Below are 18,280 nucleotides of genomic sequence, written 5' to 3' on the forward strand. Positions count from 1 at the left end.
GCCTTCTCACACACGCTCTCTCCCTCTCTCTCTCTCTCTCTCTCTCTCTCTCTCCTCTCTCTCTCTCTCACTCTCTCTCTCTCTCTCTCTCTCTCTCTCTCTCTCTCTCTCTCTCTCTCTCTCTGCTCTCTCTCTCTCTCTCTCTCTCTCTCTCTCAACCGCACACTCGAACTGAGAGATCCTAGATGCTTAGGTCAGGCATAGGGGTCAAAAAGACCTGAAGAATACAGAGGTGGAAATAGTATTTTTAACAATTTTCAGAGGTCAACATTGAATTTTCACAAAATCCTGCTCTTCAATTCATACAAATAGATTTTAAATTAATTTTCATGATCTTCACAATTGAGGTGAAGCAAGTTAAATGCTTGCATGCTTCTGCTAATGTTTTATTTAGGAAATAAGCTGTTCTTAAGCTAAATGTGGATTGTATAATAAAAATTAAACACATTAAAAAAAATAATTCATGAGACATGAAATGAAATTGCTTGCTGACTTGAAGATTATTTTACTACAAACAGCTCAAGTAAACACACAATCACCTCTGACAATGAAAAGCTGCTATTTGCCTTTTAAGTTTTAAGCATCTGTGTGTTTGTTTTGTCTTTCAGTCTTCTCTGAGGTCAGACATCGCATTGGCTAGTCCTAGTTCAGTGACTGCGTCGGGGAAGTCAGCTGCTCCGTTTTACTCCTTCACTGCAGCCAATCCCAGAAGACGTCTTCTACAAGATACTCCGCCCATTGGTCAGTGCCACCTCAATCATTATTTAAAAAGTGCCATAAAATGATTCTTAAAACATTTTTTCTTTTACTCAAGCATAATTGTAGCTACAATATTTAAAATAATGACAACCTTAAAATGAATACTTGATACATAACTGAAAGAATAATAAAAGGTATGTTCTGAAATATGAATGAAAAAAGACTACTTCTTCCTGTTAGCAAGAGGATCTTCTTGTTACATGGTCTTTTCACCTACTTAAAAATTGGCAGTGTTGCACAGATCCCCTGAAATGGCTGTTATTATCACCATCAACACCAACAATCCAGCTTTCAAAGTGGACATATAATACACATTTCTTGGTTTATATTTTTTATTCTGGGGCTCTGCTGGATTGTATGTGCATGTTTTATAGTTAAAAAAAACTCTGTATCTATTTTTATTCTGGTCCTTTTTGCAGTCCCTCAGTTCACCTCTGTCTGAAACAGGCAGTTTTACCTTTTGTTTCTTTAAGCCCCCCCTCACTGAGCCCACTCTGTTCTGATTGGTTAGCTTCAGAAAACTGCGCCTTGCAGACTTCTGGTGGCTCTAAAGGCGACAAAACCAAACAGTTGTAGTAGGATTTTACTTCTTATTTTCATTTATTACTTATGATGTCAACAACTAAGCAACAAAGATGTAAAGTTACGAACTTTGACCAAGTTCAACATAGAAATACGCTGTTAAAACTGTATATAAATGGCAGAAAATTACAAAAAGCATGTTTGGTCCCCTTTAAAAATGTTGGTTTTGACCACACATCAGTTTACCACTATCAGTACATCACTATGTGGTGAAGGCAGCTCTAATTTTGTAAAATTATGTCATTTATGTCAGGAAACAGCTGTTAGTACAGTATAACTAAAATAGAAAGAGACAAAACAGGTTGAGGAAAGGTTTGTACATAAAAAGGTTTACTTTATTGCTTCATTACAAAAAGATAATTTAAAGTAAACATATCTAATGATGTCATTTCCTTTTAAGGTTGTTTTTGTGGAAGTCATAATTGATTCCCAAATACTACTCAACACAAAGCAATACCATAAAAAATAAATGTTGTTGATGCACCGGAGTCTGTTCTCAGCACATTTATACTTGCCTCTTTTTTTCTCCTTTTTTTTTTGGCCTGTGAATGAATAGACGTGCTTTCATCTTTCCACAGATCCTCTACAAACAAAAAAGGTTCGCAAGGTCCCTCCTGGCCTGCCTTCATCTGTGAGTGGAAGATCATCTACCTCTCATATAAATAGATTTCACAGTGAGCTTACTTAAGCAGACACACACGCCCACCCTCTCAACACCTACACACAAAGAGTGCTCTCGACATCCCCGACACACTTCTTGGAGGGGAATTCAGTTGTCTTGTCTTTGAAAGACAGTTTATTAACAAAGCAAAGTTGTGAATTTTCATATTTGTTTTTTTCATGTTAGTATGAAAACGTCTCTGCAGGCTATATCTTTGTGTCAGTTTTTAGTGCATATGTGTGAGTGTGTGTCTGTGTACATGCATGAATGTGTGTGCATGCGTGCTTGCGTGTGTGTGTGTGTGTGTGTGTGTGTGTGTGTGTTTGTGTGCATACACATGTGTACCTCGAGGTGATTGATTTTCAGTGCTGCCCTGTCACAGTCTAGCCTCCTCACAGCCTCTCCTGGGAGAAAGAGAGGCTGTCAGAGTGGATCCCCAGCTCTGCTCTTTTGATGTTTAATTAGTCATTACGTAGCCGAACAGGAGGACAGACAGAGATTAATAGCTCAGAATATCTGAAATTTCTATTGGTAATGATCCCGGTGGAGCAGAAACCATTAGGATGCAGAGAAGTGTGGAGCTCAGCTTGCATTCGCTTAGACAAGGGGGTGTTGGAGTTCATTAATATGCATAAATCAGTAAGTCAGATGTTCATTGTTAAAACCCTGGTGGATTGACAAAGGTTTTATTAAGCTTTGCTTAAATTCCTAGAACTGGTACAAGACAATGATTTTTTCCCCTTCTCCTCTTAATAAGAAGCAACTGGTTTACCAAATCCCTGCTTTTTCTTTTGTTAAACAATGAAAGGTTTCTGTTTTTTTTTTTTTTATTTGGTGAGGGAGTCTGAGACTGGATTTGCCTTTCAGAGCTTTGATAATCGTCACCTCTACTGCTGTTACTCTGAAATCAAATATGGAACAGGCTGCGGAACATAAAAGGCTGGCATGTGTTTTGTTTCTGGATTTGTATTTGAAAAGAAGTTTGTCAGAGCATGAGGGAGAGAAGCAGTCTTTGGCAGCGGCAGGAACGTGTGCCGCCTTCCTCTTAAGTAAGTGATATATCTGAGGTCTTGTCAGACGGAGGGAGGGAGGCAAAGAATGGTTCCCTCATGGGTTACATCTCTTTGTTGTGTAAATGGACGCTGGGCTTTTATTTGTCAGTACTTAACACATGGGCGCAGGTGTGGTTCTGTGACTCATAAGAGTACAATCAAGCAGTACAATGGTAGATGGGGAAAAACAGTGACAGAGCCGGGATAAAATACAGCTTCGTCTTGTCACTCAGTACTGCTCAGAAGATAAAGCCTGGAACTTGGAGGAATTATCCCCGTGAGTCTTTGATCCCATTTGAAAGAATAAAGATGGCAGTGTTGAATAAAGGGCTATAGGTCTCTTATAAGTTGCTGACAGGGAAAGGAAAACATAAAGCCAGTTTTTGATAGGTGGTATATGTGGAATATGGTGAGTGGGAGGTTGTCTGGCAGCTTTTAGGAGGTGTTAGGATATTGGTATTGGACTAATAGGAAGCAAAGGTGAGGTACAGTGGCATCACCTATTTGATGGTTTAAACAGCTACTTGTGGCCCTTAAAAATGTGTATAGTGACCGACGGGGGATGGTTATCAGCCAAGACCTGTGTTTGCGCTGCTGTCACCGACGCTGGAAGGATTGAAGGTGGTGTTGAGAAGTGCTGAGGGGAAGGTGCACCTGGAGTCAGAGCGACTTCGCCAGAGGCAGCTGTGTGAAGAGCCTGCAGCATACCTGTAAAGCTTGAATGCAGCTGCAGATGCCACTGAAAGCTTTTGCTTGTGTAAGCAAGCGCGAGAGCCTCACCAGAGACCTGAATAGCTGCTTGATTTAAAAAAAAAAAAAAAAGAAAGCATCAACACAGTGCTTCCTATCATTATGTCTACTGCTGGGAATTTTCTTATTTATTTATTTCATTCTCAAATCCCCCCTTTTTTCTCCTCCAGCTCGTATTCTCCCTCCTCAGTCTAAAAATAAATGTAGGAGTTTTAAATCAGATGGGCAATGTAAGTTGCAAGTCCAAGCATGATGTGTGTGTACACTACATGATGGAGCTGAATCAAAATATTTACCGGAGCACATCCTCTGTGCATTTAGGTTTTGACACTGCAGTGCACCAGGATGTGGAGGCTATCTAGACGGAGCAGCTGGTGATTGCAAACATTTAAATGTTTATAGGTCCTTTTCATCTTATATACAGACACCCTCCGCCTGCAGCCACACACATACTTCCCTCTGTGGTCTGCGAGATGTGTTTGCAGACATGCAGTACTCTGAATGTGGTTGTAGTTGTGTCATTTGTACTGTCCACCATTAGGTTAAGAAGCTGTTTAGTTTTTATGAATGAAAATAATGTAAATATAAAGTCTATGCTAACAAATTGGAATACATGTAAATAACAGACTTGTGTGACATATACATCTTTAAAGTGCTCAAACCGGCAACATGAAAGCTTCACTTTTTATTTTTCACAGTTGACACCTGGGATGTAATTGGCTCAGTGCATTATTTGACTGTATATGCTGAGTGCTGAGACCAAAGGACAGAGCATGTTGTCATTGGACAGACAGGCGGCTGTGCTGAGGGATGCTGATGGGCAGCTGCATGAGTACCTGTCTGACAGGACAACTGGAGAGAGAGAGAGAGAGAGAGAGGGAGAGAGAGAGAGAGAGAGAGAGAGAGAGAGAGAGAGAGAGAGAGAGAGAGAGAGAGAGAGAGACAGAGAGGGAGGGAGAGAGAGAGAGAGAGAGAGAGAGAGAGAGAGAGAGAGAGAGTTTTCTGTGGCTCGTGCGGCAAAGTTGCATCTTGTTGGATATTTATGGGAAGCTGCAAGGGCGTAGTGTGTGTTTGTGTGTGTGTCAGTTTGTTTGTGTAAATAGTGTTTTTCCCCCCCTACAAACCCTTGTCAGAGGCGCAGCGGCTTGATGTGACACTTCCTCCCTTGCTTTGGTGACGGTATGGCTGCAGGATGAGAGAAAGAAAGAGGCGGCTGAGATTCAGCTACCCTCTGGGACTTTCGCAAGCGAGAACCCTGAGTGTGGATGACAAAAAAGATTGACATTTGCTTTTGACAGATCACTCCGACACCCTTGTTTCTGAGAGATTTGTACTGTGCGAGCTGTAAGAAAGGAAGTCTGCTCTAGGCTCTGTATCTTAAGACCCAGAAATGTTCCTTGCAGTGCTGTCTGGTGCATGACATTCAAAAGATACATTTTCTCTCTCCCTATCCATCTGTCTTCAACAGCACAAAGACAAGAGATCATAATATTACACTACAACAGTAACCTAATGTTCCTGTTTCTGAGAGAGCAGCTCATTCTTGTTTCTCGCTCTAAACCACAGCAGGCCAGAACACAGTAATAGGAACAAACGTTAGATGAAATACATCTGTAAAGCCCTGTGTAAACAGCCAGGATCACCCCAGGCCTTTACCAGTCTCTAGGTAAAATTAGATTTGAGTGCCACCCAGCAGAATGGTTAAAATATAATCCTGTAAATTTGCTATTTCTGTCTTTTGTTGTTGTTATCACACAGATGGATTTAACATTGATACTGGTAGGTTAAAAACATAAATAAACACTTAAACACAATAAACCTGCTCATATGTTCAACTGCATTGTCGAATATCCACTCATGTCTTTTTACTAGTTATTAATACATCAGAAGACACAGCTTATGGTGCTAATTTCCAAACACAATCTTGATGAACTATGTAATGCAAGGAAAGAAAACAATAGGTGAATAATAATGTCAGTATAGTTTTTGTACCTTCAAGGAGGTGAAACTGTTTTTAAAGAGCAGTGCCTGCTTTGTTCGACAAATCTTTAGTCAAGCCAGTTGAAAGAGTTTTCACAGGTCTTATTGTACCTTTGAACACAACAAGTACTGTAATAAGAATAATATGAACAGCTAAGTTGTATGCCAGTGCTTCCATTTTTAGCAAGATGGAGCTTTTACCTCCTCAAAAATGACCAAAAAAATTGTAGCACAACGGAATAAAGATTAATTAGAGTAAAAGACAATAAACAGCAAAACGTAGTTTTGAAAATCATATTCATTGAGTTTCAAGTTGTTTAAACCTAATTTACAATTTTTGATAAATCAGTTTATTCTAATTTTTGCAAAGGCGGAGGTAATTTTCTATAAATTGAACATCGTCATTTCTAACAAATGTATCTAATTGTTACAGTTTTAGACTTTCTCTAAAATATCTTTTATTTGTTCCAGTAACTATTTTTTAAAAGTTAAAAAGTTATAAAATTGTAATTCCAAACAAGGCTATATCAAAGGTTAAAGTGCAATTTAAAGAGAAAGAACAAGCTGTGTAAGAGACCAAACTACAGAATGCGATTATACTCCGGACACGTACTCGGACAGATGCGGACACCACACACATATAGTAGTTCTCTTTATAATACTCTCTGAAGTAGTTTAATCAGCATACACCCTCTGATGATGAAAAATACATCACACGGACCCTAGCAGACCCTCGTGCACTTGAGGACACGGAGAGTGTAACAACAGCTTTGTAAAACTAAAAATGTGTGAGTCAGATGTCTGTCTGTGTGTGTGTGTGTGTGTGTGTGTGTGTGTGTGTGTGTGTGTGCGTGTGTGTGTGCCTGTGTGTTTGTGTGTGTGTGTGTACAGAAGCTCAGCACATGTACTTGATGGCTTTTCTTTACTTTGTTCTTTTAAACATTACATTGTTTATTACTGCTATAAATAATTTGGAGTTTACCAATGTGTGATCAGTATTTTATAAATAGGTTATTTATCCAAAATGTTGTGTATGTGTTGTTTTAGCAGCAGAAATATAACTGAATAGGAATTCAGTGTGTATTGCAAACTGTGTCTGGTTCTGTATGTTGTTTGCAGCTGATAAAATTGTTCAGCCTGAGCTACTGGCAGGAGACAATTCTTTAGGCTGTGACCTGACCCCAGTTTAGTAAGCTCCCCAGAGATGGCCTCATCAGATGGCTGATTAGATAGATGCCCTGGTTTGACTGGGATGATGCTGAACAGTCGCGGCCACCTCTGGGACCATGGGCTTTGTGTTTATCTTTGTTTGGGTTGCTGAAATTTACCACTGACATTAGAGGCTGGAGATAATGGAACAGGCAAACAAGCCAGAGCCCTGACCTCTTTCATCTGCAAGGAGAACAAGGAGTTAAAAGGACAAAGAGTACGAAAATAATGCACAGATTAAAGTCATTACTCACATTGTGGCCTGTTGTAAATTATTCATGTAAGGCTTGCGTGAGTTTACAGCATTAATGCAAACCTTGATTTCGGATTGCTGGCAGGCTCAAGAACACAGCCTGTCAACAATCACTAAGGTAGAGCGAGTTATTTAGAGACCATTGAAGCCTGGCTGCCGTGACCTGGAAAACACATAATTGAAGAACATGAAGCTCATGTTGTAGCTGAGCTTCTTGACTTGAGTTCTAGGTTAAAGGTTATTTTTAATGTGATGTGAGGGCTAAACACACACCAGTACAATATAATGGTGCCAGTGGCTGAACTTTTTGTTTAGTGTCAGTTAGTTTGTTTTACCTAGTATAGCTTAGTGCTTTGTTTTTAAAATAGCTCAGTTGATCATTTCTATACAGTTTTATGGCACAAATAAATAAATACACTTCATAAAAACAGTGTTAGCCGTTATGCTTAGAAATATGAACTCTTTGTTAAAAATAAATTATAGGCTATGCAGACATTTTGGAAATATATCAGTGTGTACATTTATGGCTCCTATGTATTTGTAACACAAGGGCAAAGTTATGATGAGGATGAACAAGCTTGTTCTTTCTAAACAATCTACCTAACATGCAAAAGAGATTGTTGCAGTTTAGAAAAAGGACAGAAAAGTGATGTTTCTGCTGGGAAAATAGATGTCATCAATTTGAACATTTGAACTGAAGATGATATAATCGTAACAATATAAAGATCTTGAACCTGTTTTAAGATGTATATAAATTACTCTACTTTGAATAAGAATTTTTGGCTATAGTTTTTCCACAAAAAAATTTGAAATATATTGTTCAAATCCTCAGAATTACATCTGTTCCTTCTCCCTCACAGAATCTATAAATATTAAAATATTTTTCATTTAAAAAGTTGCTGGACACAAGATGACTCCTACTTCACTGTAAAATCCATTCTCAGTGTTTGTGCTCTGGAGTCTTCAAGTTTCCACATCACACTTGTCCTAGTAGAATACTGGACCAGGATTGACCTCCAAACTAGATGTCACAAATTGCCCACCCATTAAAATGGGATTTTCATTGATCTCAGAGAAACGTTCCACTTGCAGCAGATGAATGTGAAAACTAAATCTACACAGTGAAACTCAAACATTCAACTGAAGGAACAAAAAAACAAACATTTTTGAGTGGAGGAGAACTTAAAAAACTGTAATATTGTGCTGTCTGGGGTTTTGTCTTGAGTCTGCCTTTAGACTCATCATTCCTGGCTCCCCAATGATGGAGTGACCTTCCCGATGAAGCTGGAACAGAAGAGTCAATCCCCCTCATTTGAAATCAGCTGAAACTAATCCTTAGAAGAATTACACTCTCACTTCTCACCACTGCTCTGAACGATAGCTTTCCATCTCTCTCTTTCACTTGTTAAAATCTCTCATCTACACTTCTTGTTTTCATTGTCACATTCACTCTTAAATGTGGAACAATACAAATCTGTTTTTGTGTTCTCAAGAATGTAAACAAAATTAACTTTTGTCAGGAGAACTAATATTTTTAGTTTCAAGGTCTTTAGTTTTTTCATCAAATGGTTCAGGACACATGTCCAACAACTGTGAGGAATGGATATAGTTAATAGCTTTGTAACATATGTTTACTGCCATCAGACTTTTAGAGCAAGTTTTGATTAGCTGTTGTTTGAAGGCGGCCATGCCCAGTTATTAATCTGTGTGTAGTCTTCCTGCAGGCTTGTAAGCATGACTGAAAACACAAATGCGTGCAATGTATGTACAAAAGCAGGATTATAATGGGCAGCATTGGTAAAACTCTGCTGCCTAATGATTGCTACCATCTGCGATGAAAGTGAAATTTTTTTATGACATTTTGTTCAAAACATGGATTTGTAGCAGTGCCTACCTAGTGTGTTTTAAAACAGCTATTTTTAAAATAAACTACTCGTAATTTTGCCACAAAACCCACAAAAAAAATCAGTTCCACAACGAAAACTGTCAGACACACTGTAAAACACACGAAACAAGAAAAGAGTTTCTTGTAACATAAAAAGAAATTCAAGATTTAAATTTAGTGAGTAACATTTCTGTTTTTGTTATAAAATTGATTATATTGTTATTTTTTTAAATTGTAAAATTGGTTCATTATTAATTCCAACATTTAAGACATAGGTCTACAGGTATATTCCATATTTTTTGTTTGTGTGTGTTTTATTGCTTGCCTTAATGTTTTTATTCTGTGGTGCACAGCCTCATGGGACAGGTCCGCCTTATTATGCTGCAGACACAGCTGCTGTTAACAGTCTCAGAATCTCAAGTAGGTGGCAGTCAGTCAAGTTTATTTGATTTTCAGATTGATCAGATTAAGTTCATGAAGAAGCTCAGTATTCCTTTTCGCGTGGCTTCTTACATGAAGAATTTTCTCTTGTCAAGAGCTTGATAAAAGCACATCCCATAATCACACAACATGTCTTTGAGCTACAGTCGTAGCTGCTGAGGATCTTGATCTTCATCATGGACAGAGAGAGGGCTCAAGAAAAGTGCAGGGTCCTCCACAGTATTGTTGGCATCCTGTTGATCTCATTTAGTAGACACAGATGAATAAACCTGACCATGTTGTATAACTGTCAAGGAAACACAACCACTGTTGGTTATGAGGTTTTTCTTTTAGCAATGACTCAATGTAAACCATTGTCGAACCAGTTCATTCTCATACAGCAGTGTGTGTGCATTCAGATGTCTGGTGATGCCCTGTCTGCTTGTTGTTGCAGCTTGGTCAGACAGGTTTCATTGCTTTTCCCGTCCATCAAAAACTCTATTCCTGCTGTCAGAGTGTGTCTGAGTCAGTTGTCATCATTGTGATATAGCATGTCTCCATTTTTCCTAACGACAGTCCAAACTCCCAGTTTTACAGGTCCACTATGCTGACAGTTACAGTAGGTAGTGCAGGCAATCTGATACTCAATATTTGTTCATACATTTGAACCTAAAAAGTCCTGTACAAAAGTCCTTATGGAAGACTTCTTAGGCAAGAAATGTGCAAAGACCAATTTCAGCTGTCCCCATTACTAATTTGATATTAATTCCAATGTGTTTAAATCACATATAATTTCCATCAGATCTACAAATGGTTAACTTCCTCATGTCCCCACTGGATGGGAAGAAGAGTTTCTGTTGGTGTTTGTTCACTTTGTCCCCGCCTCCTTTACATGCAGCGTTGTGATTGCTGAACTGCATTTTGACTGAAGCAGAAGTAGCACAGTGCATGCAGAGCTCGAGAATAGAGCACAAGACAGTCCAAGGATGTCGTGTCGCAGGTGCTTTTCCTTCTGTGATCATAATGTTGTGTTACCAGTATCAAATTAAACATGTTGATTGTTCAGTGATATGAAAGACACAGCTGTCCCGGGCATGCTAACTCACTACAGACCAACAATTGTAGGTTAGCGCTGTACAAACAGAAGTAGTTTGGCATATTAACGTTGCACTAGTAGCTAGTATATTTATGTTGTGACAGTTTTAGAGGGATTTTGTGCTATTACTTTTGACTTGGCTAACATGAACTGTTCTTGTTCTTTAGGCATTGTACCTGTTGGCCAAAATTCTTGCATGATTGATAGTTTGCTATTCTGTCTTTCCAAGTTTTGTATCCCATCTGTGTGACTGCAGGGTTACTGTAGTTGCAAGAGACAGAGAGAGAGAGAAAGAGAGAGTGTGAGAGAGAGACAGAGAGAGACTGATCATTTTTTTCACCTTTGTATGTTCAAGAAAGCACTATAGTCATAATATACTTTGTAAAATTGCAGGAAGTCAATGAAAAATTCCTACATTTTCCATTGCATTCATCGCAAATCCCCAGTCAAATTATGTCCCCACCACTTTCCTAATCAAACTTACACCCTTGGGGTCACCGTTTTACTTTTTAAAATATTATATATTGTTTTAGTTAAATATGCAAATAAAGGAATCTCTTAAATTGAAAACACAAGAATGGAGGAGTAAAAAATCTTAAATTTAATAGATAGACGGTCCTCTCCTCCTCTCATTTCATTCTCCTCTCCTCTCCTCCCTCCTCTCCCTCCTCCCACATGATAAAGGTAATGGTGAGTTGTGTTGCTTGCAGTGACACTCTGTTATTAGATGCACAGTGTTAATACTTTACAACAGTAATGATGAACAGTTTGCTTTATGTTACTTACAACTTTAAAAAAACAGTGCTTTTATTTATAAGAGACATGTATGACACTATTAGCTGATGATGTGTTCAAAATGACCTCACTGACTTACAATAGCCAACAAGCATTTATTTTAATGTTTGCTTTGACAGACAAATGTAGAATGATAAATGAACAGATTACAGTTTTTGTTGTATTACTGTGATCACAGCATGTTCAGTGATCAGGGAGCAAAAATAGGAATCGTGATGCATCTGTAGTAGTGATGAGTTGATGGCTGACAAAGATGTCATCCGAGCTGACTTGTTTGGACGTGAAACAAGAAAAGGAAGGGGGAAAAAACTGTCAACAATATTATGCAAAAGGAGAAACGGTTTAATTTGGACAGGATTTCACAGCAGTGACATCACAATAGGCCTAATTAGCCGAAATAATGAAAACATAGGACAAAATATAGTAGTATTAAAATCAGTCTTTTCATCATAGAGCCTGGAGTTTAGGAGGATGGTGGTCAGACCCCTTCTCACACCCCACACTCTCTAAGTCAGCCCTCCTTAATTAGAGCCAGAGCTTCTTACAGGAAACAATCTTCCTGTCTGATGACATCATTGCTAAATCCATGCATGAGATGGGGGTGACCTCAGCCTGTGGATGTGCACACAGTTTTTTTTAACACTGAAACAAACTCCAAGAAAAGCACCTTGTGATGCCTCGGGCGTCTTTAGAGAGGGACGTGTGAACAGGTGGTGGAGCTGGGCCTTCATCTCCCTGACTGATGTTGACGGATTTTCACGACATCAAAACTGTGCTTCACTATTGTAAATTCATAAGGTTTAAGGAAACAAAACTTTTCCATTACTTAAAATGTACAGTCATTCTCACTGTGTCTCCTGCAGAGTCATTATAAAAGAAATGCGCTGGCAGTGTCCTGACTCAGCCGGCACCGGGGTCATATGTGTGCACAATTCCCCAAATTAATGCCCATTTCTCTTTGCTTTCATGTGTTTTCCTCGCAACACTGTTTTCTGTGTCTGGACTTGTTTAAGACCCTTCAAACACTTCTATCATGACCATTTTCCTTAGAGCATCAACTTGAAACAGCGCCAGATATAAAGCGGTAACAGCATGTAGAGCCAGTGTTTTGGAAGAGTTTAAAAGAGTCCCGAAGAAGAAAGGAGGGGGATAAATAATAACAGTACTAAAGGAAAGGCATGATAAAGACCTAGTTTTTTTAGGGAAGTGGAAGCCTTCATCTTTCTACAACAATAATGCTCTCAATGAATCTACAGGCCTGTGTTTAGTCCAGGAAGCTTGGAGTGGTAGACATGAAAGGCTCCAGTCAGACTGTACAGACCGGGCTCTTAGTGGAATATGGTATCTATCCTCTCCTCCTCTCCTTTCTTCTCCTGTCCTTTGCTCTCCCCTCCTCTCCCTCCTCCCACATTATAAAGGTAATGGTGAGCTGTGTTGCTTGCAGTGACAGTAAACGGGAGTAAAACGGCTGGCGATGCCACCCCCCCCTTGTCTAAGGGCCCCCAGGGTTTAGGAAGTGGAGCATTATTTTCCGACGTCACGAGCCAGCCCCCTTTGCAGCTGTTGCATGCTTTACATCTCAGTGTTTACAGGCACTTCTCAACTCGACATGTCATTCTGCCAACACCATCTTTTACATTTCATGAATATCTTCCATCTAGTCCATTCCATTCCACCCCCCCCCCTCCCCCCCCCCCCCCCCCCCCCCCCCCCCGCATTACCTGGATTTGGATACATCCGTTTGAGCTGCTGTTTTGTGCTTTCTTTTTTCGTACATGTTGAGTGTTCACTTTCTCTCACTAATGACTCTTAATTGGTTTACGAGCTGAGTGGGGGAACAGGTAAAATGTGTTGCCAGATGGTTGCATTTTTACAAAAGCCATATTCTACCTCACTGCCTGTAGATCTGTTTAATCATTGCAGAAACAAAAAGATTACACACTTGGGATTAAAATGTGCAGAAGAGAACAGGCACTTACTTCTGCTCTCATTAGGTCGCCTTTGAAATCACATATATGAACAAACTCTTCCTTAGCATTAAATTATTATAGTTTGAGTTTGTAGGGGTTCCCCTGCAAAAATCTGCATTTTTTTATGCTGGGAATTTAACATTTTTTTTCTCTCTGTCTAAATCCGCTCACACATTTGTTTTCTGTCCCACCCACATCCCTTTATCTTCTCTATACTCCCCCCCCCCCCCCCCCCCCCCATCCTTTTCCTCTCTGCCTCAGCACTTAGAGGCTTAAGAGAGGGATGTACCATATGAGCCACTCCCTTCTGACAGCCACCCCCTTCCCTGAGTGGGGAATGGTACAATCCTGCTTTGCATAAGTTTCCTCTGAGTGGGGTGTGTGGAGGCCAGTACTGAAAGAATTATTAGTCCCTTTTGAACGGTTTGGATGTATGTCCAGAGAGAAAGCTAGTGTGCTGTTGTAATATACCGTTATCACTTTAATTGTTAAAGCTATAATGTATTGCGCCTACCCTGTCCCTGGAATGGGCAGTAACTCTTTAATGTATTACTACAACGGGAAATCGGTGAGTAATCTCTTTGGGAATGTGTGTGTGTGTGTATTAGACAGAGAAAAAGTGTGTGTGAGTGTATCCCACTGACTGTCGCTCTTAGTCTGTCTGTCCATCTGACCGTACTTGTCTCAGTGATTGTTGCATGCATGTGAGTCCGAGGCTCCTCTCTCTGATTTTCCATTACATCAGTTAAAGCTGTGTGACAGCATAATTAAATCCAACATTTTAAGTGCGTTATAAACTTATTTTAGCACACTTTTTAAAGCTGCTTTGAATCTCTGCTTTGTACAAGGAATGTTACTTTGTCTACAAATTATAAGCAACATATAAAAAAAGTTTTGTCATTTTAAAAACTTTTTCTCACTTTTTTGCAGCTTTGAATTTATTTTTACTGGCTGGATGCTTCAGCTCTGAGACTGGGTTGAAATAATAACAAGTGGGAGTCTGGGAATGATTAAGTGAAAAGAGGCTGCCTGTTGAGGTTAGACTTTCCTGTTTGCAGATTGAGCTCCAAGCACCAGTGTTGCTGTTATTCCATCTGTTTTTAATCACATTGGCATTCTTGACACCACAGGGAGCCTAATGTGATTTCTGAACTTCTCTGTAATGACTTCTTTGATTTTTGTTACTCTGAAAGCTGTGTAAGTAGTTTTTTTGTAAATACACGCATCATGGTATGTGTGTATATGTGTTTGGTTTACTTTGACTTGAAGGAGTTTCCACTGTTGTTTTGAGTAATGTAAGTATGAGGCTTGGTTGTGCTTGTGTTGTTATCACCAAGTGTTGTTTCTGTCTTCATGGTAAAAAAAAAAAAAAGAAATGGAAAAACTAATCTTATGGGCATACAAATCTGCTCAAGGACATAGATCTGACAATGGCTGAATGAGCTCTGTAGTGCCTTTCAATAATCCTTAAGTAATGATCCTGTCATAAGCAAGTTACACAGGCAGATTTCCACCTGTCATTGCCTGTGCTCTGAAAGGGCACGTGCATTTGAGGGAAAAATAAAGAGGTTAGCCTTTTTAGGACATTGTATTAAAAAGGTCATCTTACTCAATCTTGCGTTTCAACTTTCCTTATAACCCATTACAGCATTTCCTCTTTGTTCCTGCTGCACAAAAGATGACTTTGATCTTTTTCATATTAAGTATTAACAGGCTTGTGTTACAGTTGGTGATGGGGAGAAAATTGATAGCATGTGGACTGAATGGGCAAACTTTATGATCAAAAGCACTTGTTAAATAACCAGCACCAATTTATTTTTGTTTTTCCTTGCAAGTAAAAAAGAAAGATGGTGCTCATTCTTCGCATCAACTTGATCCACATTAATTTGTTATAAATGCAGAGTTGCAGAGCAGGCTCACCATCTGGAGCACTGGGAGAATTCACAGTGGGCCGTTGGCTTGTGAGCTGGTGGCACGGAACCAATACAGATGGAGCAGCTCACTGATCTTTCTTCCGTCTCCTATTAGTGAAAAAGAAAAAAATTGAAGTGAAGGCCCTGCAGCCATTGTTAGACCCTATTTTTTTCTTGTTTTGCCTTACAGATAGCTTCCTTCCACTAGTGGAATGTCATTAAATGATATCCACAAATAATAAAAGCTAAAGAACCAGCTTGTGGTCTTTCAAGTGGGACGTGCCTGTTGTTGTTGTCTTGAGGTGCAACAGGTATCATGCTTTCTAAAGGTTAGTGCTCATCACCAGAAGCTAATCCTTACATCCCCCAAATGTGCACATGTGTTGCATATGCAGTGAAGCGTGCATGCTTGAGTGCATGTGAAACACAAAGTCAGAGCGTGGGTGGTGATGTTTCTGTGTGTGTGCTGATCTGTCATATATACTGTACACACATTGCACACATGCTCTGAGTAGTTAATGATGTTACATTTATGCCAAAACCAAATTTTTGTGGCATTAACGACTGGTGGGTATCATTCTGCAGTGTGGTTGCTGCTCTATTTTTAGAGAACCTGACTCTCAGTGGGCTGCTCAGCTGTCACAGTGTGCTGTTGGATAAAAGATTTTGCAGCTTTGATACATCAAGAAAAAAGAAAAATGCTGCATCTTCAGTTACTTGCCTGGATCATAAGACAAAGTCATGCATCCAAATGCATATTGGAGTGCTTTGACTTTAGTTAGTACTTAGTATTGGTTAGTATATTTTAAGGTGGCTGAAAGGGATGATGGCACATTTAAAATAATATCATTGATTATTCTAATTTGTTCAGGTTCCCACCTTTGGTTGAGCTTTTACTGGTTGTATGGCTGCATCGCTAAAGTATTGATGTGTTTATGCGTGAGAGCATTTACTTATTTATTTTCCAGTTTCATGTGAAAATATTTAATTCACTGTAAATATTTGGATTTTTAGGCACACTGTGTTGCTGTATTTGATCTTTTCTTTCCTTTATAGCACAATAAGAATTTCATCTGGAAGGATTTTTGAAACTTAACCAGATACGTGTGAAATGTTCCTGTGAAGTTCATAGTCTTGAAAACATCTACATTTCTCTTAAAACATTCCTGATGTCAACATATCTCACCAGTGAAACTTGCTCTTTGTGAGTCTTTTAGTTTAATATCACAGTTTTATGCATGAAAACACTGAGGACTTTATTTTCCAGAAAGCATTGACAGGTATCAGGCACAAATGCTGAACAACGCCCCTCCAAGCAGGCTGAGCACTCCTACAGTTTGAAGAGGGATCGTGTCTGTCGTGCATACTTAAGCCCTCTAAGTGTGCAAGATTTGGACTTGGAACAAAATGCCCTCGAGATATGGTTCGATTCCAAATAATGACATACAGCACAATACAGGACACTTCATTAAGAGTGTGTTTAAACTCCGGTTTGAGCTTCTTGGCCATCAGCCTGATTTTCCTTCAGTTTTATTTTTTATTTTTTTATTTAAATTTCCTTTTCTTTCCTTTTCCTGTTATTAAGCTCCATCCTTAGTGTGGATTGACAGCTTGTGTATTAACGGTTGATATTTTGATTGGTGTGGCAGCAACTGCAAAGGCAGGTACAAGCTTTTAGACACGGAGGAAGGTGTGCAGTGAAGTGTTGTTGAAAGGCATTAAGTCAATACAGTATCTTTCATCTAAAGCAGTGTATTACTCACCAACAGCTCGAACTGTTCTGTCACTACCTTACACAAGTCTTCATAGCTTTTCATTCAGTTATGAGGATGTAAAATTATCTTTCATCATGAAATTTTGGCCTCATAGTTTGCCTTTTTGTTGTTTGTAGCTGTTTACTCAAGTCATTGCCGAACTGAAAACAAAAAAAAAATTATCGGTTACTCTTTATTGATTTTGTCAACTTTGATGTTGACTGTTACTTGATGTGATTTTATGTTCATGAGTCTAAGCTTGTAATGTGTGGGAATTTTTTTTTTTAACAAATAACCTCTGATGCTCAAACAACTGGTGTAGGTCTATTGGTCTGCTGATCCGTTTGAGTGACAGCTTTTAATTAATGGCCTTGTAAAAGGAAACCCAGGCGGGCCCTCTCTTCCATAGGCTGGCAGAATGAGGCACCCAGTGTTTGGGATGGTTTATTAATGCTTTGACTGGTTAGCCCAGGGTAAAAAGGACAATTAGCATTATCCACTGCCATATGCTGCCCATTGAGCGCCTGACAGAGGCAAAAGACAAAAGCCCGGGCTCCTGTGTGAGGCTAACCTGAGCTCTCCATGGAACTACTATCAACCCTGGTCACATGTGTAAGCCAGAAGACCCATGAGAGCTCCACCCCTCCCGCAGCACTTTAATTACACACCCAGACAACAACATGCTGCAGTCCTGCTCACTCAGCAAAGCCCCACAACCCTGAGTCTCACTTAAGCTGCGTTGTGCATTTATATCATGTTCACATGTGTGCGAGCGAGTGATTGAATTTGATTGATATATTTCCTATTAGCGCTGTGTCATAAACTATAAAAAAAAACTACTTAAGCAAGTAAACAACCTTTATCGCAGGCATTAAAAAGACAATTCTTTAGGGGTGAGCTGTCTTAATGCCAACATCTGAGTGCGATGTGAGGCCATTAAAAAAGGAATTTATCTCACAAGTAAGCAGAGGATGGGACTCAGGCTGGAAATGTGCAGGTGTAATCTAGCTGGCAAGTCTGCCTCTGATTAGTGTTAAACGACAGAGGGGTCATCCGGTCTTGTCAGTGGGAGGGAGAATATGTCCGAACCTTTTCTCCCTTCCTCCCTTCCACTGTGCTCTGTCTTTCGCTCTCCTTCCATGTGGAGTGGATGAAGTCAGAGACCACATCGCTGGTGTTTGGCCTCCACTCTCTTTGATCC

General features: G+C 39.5%; 1 protein-coding gene across 1 annotated transcript in view; it reads left to right on the plus strand.

The window, feature by feature from the left end:
- tcf12 (transcription factor 12) overlaps positions 1 to 18,280 on the plus strand; it is an 80,992-nt gene that overhangs the window by 43,498 nt on the left and 19,214 nt on the right. The window contains exons 7-8 of the mRNA XM_062422390.1: positions 609 to 741; positions 1,920 to 1,972. Of these exons, the coding sequence (XP_062278374.1) occupies positions 609 to 741; positions 1,920 to 1,972 (186 nt within the window). The remainder of the gene's footprint in view (positions 1 to 608; positions 742 to 1,919; positions 1,973 to 18,280) is intronic.

The sequence above is a fragment of the Scomber scombrus genome, chromosome 1 (genome assembly GCF_963691925.1).
Source record: "Scomber scombrus chromosome 1, fScoSco1.1, whole genome shotgun sequence".
NCBI classification, from domain to species: Eukaryota; Metazoa; Chordata; class Actinopteri; order Scombriformes; family Scombridae; genus Scomber; species Scomber scombrus.